Here is a 12,140-nt window from a genome sequence, read left to right on the forward strand (position 1 = left end):
AATTTTCTGAAGTTGAGACGAGCCTGACGTTACTTTCGTTTCCCTCAAAAAGGCACTTATTTTTGGTGGCTTAACTACATCGTGAACATTGAGCTAACAAAAGGCTTTCAATGCTGTATAAAGATGTCTCGTTAATTAGGAAAGAAAATTCATTTTAATGAATGAAAATTCGGATTGGCATCGATAGTCAGAGAGCAGTAATTATCTCTGTTGTAGGCGAGCAATCCAGACTAAATTTTTCCTCATAACTCTTTCAAAAATAAAAATTACCTATTTTTGTGATTATAGCCACTTCTTACGAGTCACAGAGGAAAATATTTGAAACGAAATATGAACCAAAAAGTACGTAAATGGCATAGTTGAAACTAAAAACAGAGAATAAGTTGAAGTATTAAAATAGATGATAATGTATGAAATAAAATTTGGATTAGTTCAAGATCACCCTGAGTCACAACGAAAAGGATTTCGGAAAGGTTATCTCGATAAGCTATCTACTCACAGCGAACTACCACAGTGCTTTGAAGAAAATAATGATATTGGTATTTTCAAGCTACTCTTTTCAATTTTTTTTGAAAGTTGGATCATTTTGAAAATTTTTGTTTTGTTGGTGGGTGAAGATTCATGAGTGGTCAAGGTAATAGATAATGGAAAAAGGTTTAATATGAAAACAACCTGTTAATAGAACTGGTACGAACAACTTTATTCAGTTGGGATAGTTTGTGCGGGATTTAGAATAGAAATGGAAAGAGCCTGACAAATTTCAAAAGATTCAGAAAAGTTGCCAGGTGAAAGTTCCGGGTCTAAAGATATTTTTAAATTAAGAATTCCAAGGTTTCCAACTTTTGATCAGATTCTTACTGTGCTAATATTCATGATGCACAGAGGTGAAACATATTAAACACTAGCCGGCAGGCTCGCTCCGCTTGTCTTATCCCTGGATCCCGACTGTATCATACAGAATTGAGAACAGCAGACTCGCTTCGCTCGCCTGAATACTTCATTTGAGCTTGCTTTTTCCCGTTAAATACTGTAGTAATAAACAGACTTTCAAGCTCTATCTAATTGACTGAGAGAACGCAGAAAAATGCTGGAAAACGCCTATTCTGGTCGAATCGCTGACGAACTTTTGAAGCTCTCTTTCTACAAAAATATTTTAGATATTAGATTGTAGCTAGCTGAACGTTTCCTATCAATTAGCTATCGAAAATGTTGACATTAACAATATAGCTTAGGGTTGAAACAATTTCTGCATATAAAAATTATTTCCCACGTAGAGAATTTATTTCCCACGATGAGAATTATTGTATTCAGTCCAATTCTTTCTTCGAAAAAAATAATGTACAGAAATTATAAAACATTCATATTCACCCTTCAAAGTTCCTATTGTACTTGAAAAACTGTAGTCCTACCCTCTGAGCTCTAAATTAGCAAACCATTACCCAAACAAAACATGTTTATCGAGTTTAGGTTTTCAACTTCAGTAGTTCCTGAAAACCCTTTGGCAGAATTTTGAAGACCTCTCTACACAACCTCTCTAGACTCTGAATCTTTCTATCAGATCTAAACTGTTCATTTGCTCCTCCAAAAGTTGGAAAATGCATAATATGCTGGAAAAATGCCGATTATATTTGGCGTTCCCAATTATTTCCAAGCACACTCAATAAAACATTTGTACACCTTTAGCCACAATACCAAATATCTAACTTTTCTGACAAAATCTTATTACTTCTCATAAAACTGAGAAGAAACAGGAAATCGCCGATTTCAGGCGTATCGTCGGCGGAATTTTGAAGGCCTTCTAATACAATTTTCTAAAACCTAGCTGAGAATTTTTAACAAATTCCAACATTCTCTGCTTACTTACTATCGACAAAGCTAAGAGAACGCAAAAGAACGCTGAAAAAACACCAATTTGGGCGTATCTTTGGAGTAATTTTGTCCTCTCAAGACAAACTTTCTAGACCCAAGTGGAACTCCTGTACCAAATTTGAACATTTTTTGTCAACTAGTTCATGAAAAAGCTGAGAAACGTTGGAAAAACGCAGATTTCGGGCGTATCTTTGTATTTTTTTCAAATCCGTTCTCAGTGCGCCTCTTTAAGGCTTACTGAACATACCTGCCAAATTTAAACTTATTTGGTACAGTGCATTTTCAGTTCTGTTGATTATGAATCAATGCCATTTCACTTCTATATCTATATAAAATGCACACAACATAATATATAGATAGATATGGAGCAATTACGATACATTGAATTTTCATGAACGTCAGTACTTTCTGAGTTATCGTGATTATTTCGGTATGTGATTTGTTGATGTTGATCCCTTCATCATAATAAACGAGTCTATTCAGAACACTGTATATATTGGTATAAAGCGGTAGGAACGAATATACGATCACGTGATTAGACTAGTTGTGTCTACTGAAAGAGTAAACACATCACATAGGGTGAATTGCCGAGAATGATGCAATTGCACAGACACAGAAAACAAGGCAACAGGACCCCAAACCATGCAACGATCAATGTTTCACGTCCTGCCATTACCCTGATTATATTAGATGACGATCAATATTTCATACAATCACACAACATACGTCACGACACTCGGACCCAGACAATCAACCCTCTTCTCAACTTGGTCAAAAGTTGTGCTGTCCATTGTTGGAGTCCAATGCCAACCCATCACCACTTTCAAAACAATCTAAACTCCCCTCCACTTATCAATTCAAACATATACCACCAGTTTTACATTATTTATCATCTCGAATTAGTAGAGATTGAGTTGACGTTGAATCTTATTATTTTTTCTCCTTTCTCTACTTATTCTTAATTGGTTCTATTCTTCTATTTCTTGGTTCTTTTTCCCTTCTTAATTGGTTTTAGAAAATAGGTTTATTCATCCTTTAACACATCATCACACTTTCAATCGATTCAATTTTGCACAATTATTCACTGTCAAATTTTGCTGCTGAGTTTGATGTCCATATTGCTTGGGCGTGGGTAATGACAGGAATGATGATGATGAGAGTCGATTACGATGATGAATTGAGGATGGGATCATAATATTCAAAGATCGATTGCAAATTTTCTAATTTTGAGATTTGTCTAACAATGTAATCCAAATCTAGATTTTGTCCAATTTTCATATCAGTTGAAGAATTAGGTATTAAGCAGATTTAATGAAGAATCTGTGAATTTTACTTCTACCAAGAACAGAGCCGTCGTCGGGAAAAGACTGAGTAAATAAAAAAATTTGGAAATCGAATCGAATTCATTTAATATGTAAAGCAAGGATTCGATTTTTGTCCAATTTCTAACCTGAAAGAAAAAAGAACGTTTTAATGACAATGAATGAAGAGAGACTGTCTCTGTAGAGGGAATGTCTTTTCAATTTATTTTCTTCATCGAAGTAAAATAACTCTATCGAAAAAAAAACGATATAAAAAGGCAAAGGAGGAGAAAGTTAATGTATGATCCTCGTAAGATGAAATGACAGAACTTATGAAAAGTTAATGTATGATCCTCGTAAGATGAAATGACAGAACTTATGAGTATTAATTCCACGAAATATTTTCATTTTCATTTCATTGATAAAACGAATAAGGAATAAGATGAGTAAATAATAAGAGCAATAAATCATTATTGAATGAAGTGTAATGAAAACGTGTTGAAATTATTTGGAATCAGCGTATTCTGATTTGTAACCGTGATCTTGAAATAAATGTGTAACCTACTTTCACTAGAAAAGGGTCGCGAATGTTTCGTTATAGGTAGCAGGAATACGTTTGTTGCAAGGACAGAGGTGGAACTTCATTTAGAGTGGGTATTAGAAGTTTGAAGAGCATTGTAGCTGCTTCTCCGAACTGATACAGAATTGCAATCGATACTATTTTCCACGGCAACGGACGGGCGGAAGTCTACAATTGGATTCCCCTCGACGGGGAGAGAAAGTATAAATATACAATCGGGGTTTCCTCATTGCGCAGAAAGTTGCTACACATTTCAGACGCTGGAATTTCATTCATGAAAATAATTGCATCCCTTCGGGTCAGTACTTGGGGGAGATTCTAAGTATCTCTTTCAACGGAATTTGCGCTTCGCTCGTTATAAAAGCTATTCACCGAGTTGTATATTTCTCCACTTCCTGTCACACAATTCAACAAAATACAACTTGCATTTTCACCGGCCAGTTTAAACACACTGAATCACTGAATATTTCTCAGATTTAGACTCATATACCAACGAATGTCACATGTGTTTCAAACACCTGTTACATTTTCAATATTCATCAGCGTATTTAACCTACTAGTTACGATGACATTCAGGGTTTTGAACCCTTGTATACTCGCATGGGATGTTCAAAACACCCCAGAATTGTACATTTCATTTTTTTTCGATGTGGTGATTAGATCTTTGTCTCAGTACCTTTAAACTAGATATTGATAGCAGTAGTTTTTATAATATCTACAGTATGTTGTTGATTTGTTGGATTATACAGCTATGTCAAACTTGGCAGGAGTGTCCACAACACCCTAGGCGAGTACTCAATATATTTTAATATATATATGGTAATATATATGTATAACATTTATGTACTGCAAAGATAGTGAACAATTAGTTCATTATACTCATCTCATTTGTGGAAGTAATATTTTATTAATTGTTATCCTTCTATTATGTTTATAAAAAAGTGAGTATTCTATTTAATAAGAGAGCTAGAATCTTAATTAGTTGCACATTTAAATATAAACTATTTTATACTTTTTCTTGGTCGCTTATGTGTCCAGAATTTGCATAGCATCTCATTCATAATAGCTTATAACAATAAGCTCAATAAACATGTACATAATGTAATTGAACTGGAAAAATGGGACTTTCAGAATCCTAATATATTTCTCATAGGAAATGAATGCTTCTTTTCTAGGGATTGTTAACTTCTCTCTATGGTACTTCCTTTCAACTTGAACAGACATTTAACATAATTTTTCTATGATAATGGTTGAATATAACAGAGAAGAAAATAAGAAAAATATTGATGATCTATAGAATTTTTGAGCATACAGGTACAAAAATATTTGTTTCAAACACCCCAAGCGAGTAGTTATGTCTAGAAAGACTACGCGAGTACTTTTATAAGGGTCAATAAAAGTGGTCGATATTACTGTGGTGCTTTCAAGCTAAGCACTATTTTTTCATTTTTTGTTGACAAGATAAAAAGTATTGTACTTTCTATGTACTCATAGATGAAGGATAAGTACTATATTATTCTTGTCTCTGGTACTATGTACTGAATTATTATTTAGAATAATTTCATACTCACGAATCAAGGATAGCTTTCCTGAAAGCTAGGACAGGATTTATCTATTATCTATGCTTTTAGGCTTAGAATTTGATTATTGGCTTTAAATTACATTATCATGTCATGTATCGATTAATCTGTTGTTATCTTAGTTTATATTATAATGAGGGATTATCCATGACTTATGGTGAAGAAGGAGAGGGCACATGTACACCTAATCATTATTTTATATAAATCATCATGATTTATGACTGAAGCTAATCTGTGAGGTTTTATACGAAACACCGCGAATAAGATTCATGCCGAATTTTTCAAGAGTCGCCTTTTTCGCTATCAAGTGAAGAGGGTACTCAGAGGCTACTCTACTAAGATGTATTTTTCACTCATTTTTCCTCAGACACGTTTCTTCCAAGTTGAGCTGTTTCAAACCACGAGTCACCCAGACAACTTGTTAGATATCGTGGAATGTATCGGTTATATAATTTTTTAACCGAAACTTACAGGAAAACTAACAATTTCGTAAGATATCATGTATGTTATAATATCATGCCATGTATCGTTTATCTGTTGTTATCTTATTATGGACACTTACAAGAAACACTACAAACACTAAATTTATGTTAATAATTATTAAAATTTCACCAAAAAATTTTTGTTATTCAGCCTTCATTTGTCATGCAATACAACTGTTCCATGAATATTTCAATTTCTTTTGTAATATAGCTCTACATTTGCATACTCGAATATACTTAATTCTACGGGCACTTTAGCTTCTATAAGTTTTATGATATAATAAAATTAATTGATTTATCGAATCACAATATAATTATTTCTTACTGTTTCTTCAAAAAATAAATCGATGTGCAATAATTGCAATAACTTATCTCACGATTATTTTCAAGCTATGCAGACTTAATAGACAGAGACCATCGATCTCAGGTTACTCTGAGGATAAACTTCGACAAATACAAATTACACCACACAACAATACCACTATCTCATTTTGGACAAAGTAAGAGTTTAGTCAATACTTTCAATCGACTAATAGGCGTTCGATCTCGATTCAAATAATTTGTTCCCTAAAAACAAAATAACTACAGTAGAAACAAATAAGTGAACGATACCCTATTGAAGGCCCATACAAGGACTATATGCTTGTTTGAAGGGCTATAAACATGTATAAATCTCCTTGTGGATTTGAATCGATCAGGTTGTATGTATACACTATACAGTATAGACTATAGACTAAAGTGTGTGTTAACTTGAGAGCTGTAAGCTTACAAATTGAAATTAACTGGTACTGTGATATTCAATTAAACTGTCAGCATTTCTTTTAAAGAACACCAACGCTTATCATTCAGCCATTGCAGTCAGTCTGACGTGAATCTCACTTGACGATTTTGCAGACATTCATTTAAAATTGACTTTGGAAAGAGTTTTAATTAAAAAAAAACAGCAATTTAGAACTTACCGGGGCATTGATGAGTTCATCGAGCCTTAGACTGATGTTCTGTCCCCGCTTGGGTCTCATCAGCAGGTAGATGTTCTTGATTCCGGGACACGACCTTAGCAGCTTCTCAACCAACACCTTTCCCATGAAGCCCGTGCCCCCGGTAACAAACACCGACCTATTGTGGAAAAACTCTCTGACCGATGAGTATTGAGCCAAATGATCAGACGCATTGGCAGCCATGTTGGTTTCTGCCGCCATTACCGAGTCGACTTTCAAAAATTTTTATCACTTTACTCAAAGGGGTGAAAATATTATTTCAAAATTAACTTGGGTGGCAAAATTTCGTTACGATTCTCACAGATATTTATTTCTCTGGTTGACAAAATAAAATCGTTTACGTTACTCACTGATCTGTTAAATTCTTTTACGTTACTCACTGGTGTGGCAAATTTTCTCTACTATGGTTCTGACAGAAATTTTTGTTGGATGACAAAATTTGTTTACGTTACTCACTCGAGGGGCGAAATTTCTTTACTAACAACTCACAACACGCGTGTACAATCACTATTATAAAACTATTTTGTTGGCAGTTTTGGCGTTTTTCACTGTCGCTTGAAGTAGGTGGTCTCTTTTACGCGGACGGTCTTACGCTCGGGATCCATTTCAACACTTGCTGGTAGTTACAATCTGAAACACAAACGAAACATCGTCTGTTATAGTTGAATTACGAAATTCATGTGTTAAAATCTGCATTGAATCTGAGATTGAAGTTAAAATTTCCCAATTTCAATCGGAATTAAAACTGAGATTGAACAGAGCATTGCTTGCTATTGAAGATTTCTGTATTTCGGAGAAGAAAACCATGGAAAGAGCTGGAACTTTGTAATTTTTCAAGAAAATCTATTCATGCATATTCAATTCAAACCAAAGGCTTATAATTGGTTTGTAAAGGCTTGTAAGTGGTAGAAAAGTTAATGAAGGAGAAGAAATGAATTAGTGAAAACAAAAACTTGGTCTCGAAAATGAAAATATACTTGATGAATAAATGAAAATATTGAGTAAAAAAGTTTTCAAGCAAATCTACTCATGAATGATGATTTAAATAGGAGTAAGTTCGATTGGTCGACTATTACAAGTGAGCAAATTGAGTTAAAAAGTGAATATAACTGGAATTCTGAAGTATAAATCCAATGCATTACTGTTATTTATGTACGCAAGGGTCATGTTTTGTGATTTGTCTCAAATTCATAGGTATGAAATACCTATAGGGTATATACATATGTATAAATAGGTATATTCATAGGCTTCCAGAGAAAAAACACACATTGAATCAATAATTACAATTTTTATATAGAAAAAAGCAATTGCTCTTACAAAAATGAGTGAAACTGGAGTTCAGATTTGAATCATGGATGGAACATAAAAAAGTATACTTCAAATCAAAGCATTAAGCATTTACATTTATTCATCAAACAAATGGTAGAATAGAGTCGTATTACATTACCCGAAAATTTATTGGGAAACATGATATGAGATGTGAAATACATATTATTGAGAAGTTAAAAGTTGATAAGTTCTGAGTGTGAAGAGTGAAGTGTTCAGAAGTTAATAATGGTTCTTGGTTGAGTGATCACACGTCCGCAACACAGGAGACATGAACTGAGAATATTTCAAAGTCGTTATATTTCCGTGAATTGCCTCCAGATGAATTCTCCACTCAAGTTACCTGACGTCCCTTTGAATAAATTATTCGTTATATTCCGGTTGATAAAACAGTAGAACGTGGCAACTGTCAGGCATTTTTATTGATATTAAAAAGCGAGTATTTATTATACCGAATGAAATCATTTCAATAGCAGAATTTCCTTTTAGTGAATGACAGCGATGACAGGGGAGGGGGAGGGGGAGAGGAGAACTGAAAAGCTATTTTCCTCTCTAAAGTCTAGACAATGGAGTTGCAGATAAAAGCCGCTAGGTATGAGGCTTCCATTCTGTCTGTTTTCCTCAGTGCTGTCTGCAATTTTTCTATTTCGGGAAAACGTCCGGATTGAGCTCTGTCTGCGAGTTCAGAATGCAAATTACTGGAATTTCATTTCATAGCTGCTAACTGAAGAAGATTTTTTTGACGCATCATTATCGAATTTATGAATTGAAAAAAAGAAATATTCAGCTAACGATTCAATATTACATTGTTATTTCACGGTATCGCAAACAATGCTACAAAATACTGAATCAATTCTGAACATATCAATATCATGATATATGACCATTCATTTATCTCCTATCGTCGATAATCTCCTACATGAGTTTTTATTCGTTAAGTTATAATGTATATGTTATCAACTCTTCAAAAGAAGAGAACAAAGAAGAGAACTCTAGTAGTTATGTGCTGAACATTGCCGATTGCCGCCCTACTCTCATCAATAAATCCAGTACTGTACTTGATAGTGCTCATTTCCTTTATTTATCGTATTGATTTTTTTATCTTTGACTAGCAGGTAACCCGTGCTTTGCAAAGGGAACAATTTTGTGATGTAAAATGCAATCTCCTTATGATAAGGAAACATAAAAAAATAGAATAATTATTCATTATTTTGTCAACACCACTTCGATAATCTTCATCAAAGCTGAGAATTATTAGTAGATAAAAGAGATGAGTCTCGAACCCGCATTCATGAGTCACGCGTGCTATTAATGACGGGGAGTGCCTCAACTGCTAGTTTCAATTTGACTAGTGTATGAACATAACCCACCAGGTTACCTATCAGGTTTTAAAGGTGAAAGGAAAAGTTAGGGAGATTGGGTTTTGCCTTTAAATGGCAATATGTTAATATTATTTGAAATGTGTTGATAATTTTATATAATAGACACAAATAACGAAAAGTTAAATCACTCGCACTTTTGAGTTATCACACTTAAGAATTACACCCTAATCACGCCACGGATTCACTTGGAGAAAGCTCAGTTTGGTTAGGCCTAAACTTTGAATAAAAAATTGAATAGATTTGTATCAAATATAAAATTAAAATTAATTATTCATAAGTGATAATGCGTCAATAGTTTATTTCCTATCTCGTTTATCTATAAGCCAATTCTTCACTTCATAATATTATGGAAAAATAGATTGATCACTCAAGCAAAGTATCACAAACTGGAAACTTTACGAATTGAAAACGTGACGTATTGAAATCTTGACGAACTGTATAACTCACGTGATGAAATATTAAAGAACTGGAAAAAGGCCTATAACCATTCGGTAAATTAAGAATCTTTATGAAAAATTTAATCAGAAAATTAATAAGTTCAGTAGTTGAGACGTGACGATGTGTCAAACATGTATTTTGTATCCCGTACATGTATATGCCAATTCTTTCATATATAATGTAGATGTAACCAAACTTTTATGTAATTTAACTCTCTAATAATGTTTCTTTATCAGGTGCAATTGATTTTAAACATAGATCACAATATTGATTAGTTTCAACTAATATGAACATTCTTCTTCTCTATCGAACCCTTCTGCCTCTCAGCGTCGGGTGAATGACATCAATATGAAGATTTGAGTTAATATTCCACAATCTGGTTTCATTGTGTTTTATGCCAATACTATAGCAATACGATAAAATTTATTAAAATGACGATGGCTTATAAATTGTTGGAAAACCAATGTTGTTAGTGGAAAATGTTTTCTGTATTAACTTCAGTAATCGTTCCTCTAATGGATTTTTTCATAAATGATTAACGAATTTTTCATTTTTCGTAGCGGCTCTCCTTTTTATTCACATTCACTTGTCACTTCCCACTTCCATCGTAACTAGTGCATGAGTAGTAGTAGTGTTAATACTGACAGTGAAAAATTAATATCATTGTGCTCTCGAAAATGTAAATAAATAATCGAATTCAAATTTTGTGACCCGGAAATTTGTGCAATTGAAAAAATATCAGTGAGTTAATTCTCTCTCTCACTCTCTCTATCTCTCTCTCTCTCACACACTCTCTGTCTCTCTCTCTCTGGACCAGCCACGTGACTCAGACTTGTAACAGGGTCATTGGGGGGATCATGACATTGAAGAGGATCTCTGACTTCATTCCCTTTCCAACAAAGGTTATGCTGGTCAAGACTCTGATTTTCCCAATCTTCAACTACTGTGACATTGTGACTCTTGACATGATAGTTCAACTTTTGCAGAGGATGCAGCGTGCACATAATTATTGTGTTCGCTTTATCTTCAACCTGAGACGTGACGACCATGTGTCCGAATACTTCAACAGACTTGAACTCATGAAGCTGCGTGAGAGTAGATCACATCATGCTTTGTGCTTCCTGCATAAGATATTGAAAACTAAAACGCCTAAGTATCTGGCAGTAGAGTACCGTTACTTGGGTGATTTTGGCCGTGGAGGAACGCTGCATGGATCCCATCTGCTGGCTGTCCCAACACATAGGACTATTATGTTCAATAAGTCGTTCCTTGTGACAGCCTGTAGTTTGTGGAATTCCTTGCCTGCTGAGCTGAAGCTAGTTGAGGGACATCGCCGGTTCGGCGCGGCTGTCTTGCGGTGGATCAGAGGTGGTGGACTCGGCTGGAATGCTCCCCAACCCGTAATATTCAAGTCTGTGTGTGTGTGTGTGTGTGTGTGTGTGTGTGTGTGTGTGTGTGTGTGTGTGTGTGTGTGTGTGTGTGTGTGTGTATGTATGTGTGTGTGTGTGTGTGTGTGGTGTGTGTGTGTGTGTGGTGTGTGTGTGTGTGTGTGTGGTGTGTGTGTGTGTGTATGTCTGTGAACACGATAACTCCATTCCTAATTAACCGATTGACTTGAAATTTTAAACTTAAGGTCCTTATACCATAAGGATCCGACATTGAGATATTCAATGAAATTCAATTCAAGATGGCGGAAAAAATGGTGGATAAGTACTAAAAACCCGTGTTTTTCACGGTTTTCTCGAAAACGGCTCTAACGATTTTCTTCAAATTTATACCATGGATAGCTAGCTATTTATGTGTGTGTGTGTGTGTGTGTGTGTGTGTGTGTGTGTGTGTTCCTCTCTTTCTTCCTGCTTTCTATCTTCCTTTTTTTTTCTTTCTTTTTTCCTTCTTCCCTTACTTCTACCGGAATAATCTATGGATTTGGACTGAAAATTCTCAACTGTATTCACTTTTCTCTTCTTCCTTTGCATAACCCCTTTTACGTACTTAAATTCGAAAAGAGTTCAAGTTTTCTCTTTTTTTATTAAATTTATATTTTTTTCTTGTTAATTTTTTTCTAAGTTATTGTTTTCTTTTACTTTGGTTCATGGTTTATGATGTTGTTTTAGTTGTAACTTAGAATTGTATGGAGGGTTAAGTGTAAGAGAAGGCCGGCTGCGCCCTAACTTCGCCCTCCTA

General features: G+C 34.5%; 1 protein-coding gene across 2 annotated transcripts in view; it reads right to left on the minus strand.

Annotated features, from left to right (window-relative positions):
- The window catches only part of LOC111043546 (putative fatty acyl-CoA reductase CG5065), a 94,485-nt gene that overhangs the window by 30,033 nt on the left and 52,312 nt on the right, over window positions 1-12,140 (minus strand). For both annotated transcript variants that reach the window (XM_022328526.2, XM_022328525.2), the window contains exon 2: window positions 6,772-7,440. In XM_022328526.2, the coding sequence (XP_022184218.1) occupies window positions 6,772-7,011 (240 nt within the window). In that variant the 5' untranslated portion in view covers window positions 7,012-7,440. The remainder of the gene's footprint in view (window positions 1-6,771; window positions 7,441-12,140) is intronic.

Source organism: Nilaparvata lugens, chromosome X, assembly GCF_014356525.2.
Source record: "Nilaparvata lugens isolate BPH chromosome X, ASM1435652v1, whole genome shotgun sequence".
Taxonomy (NCBI): Eukaryota; Metazoa; Arthropoda; class Insecta; order Hemiptera; family Delphacidae; genus Nilaparvata; species Nilaparvata lugens.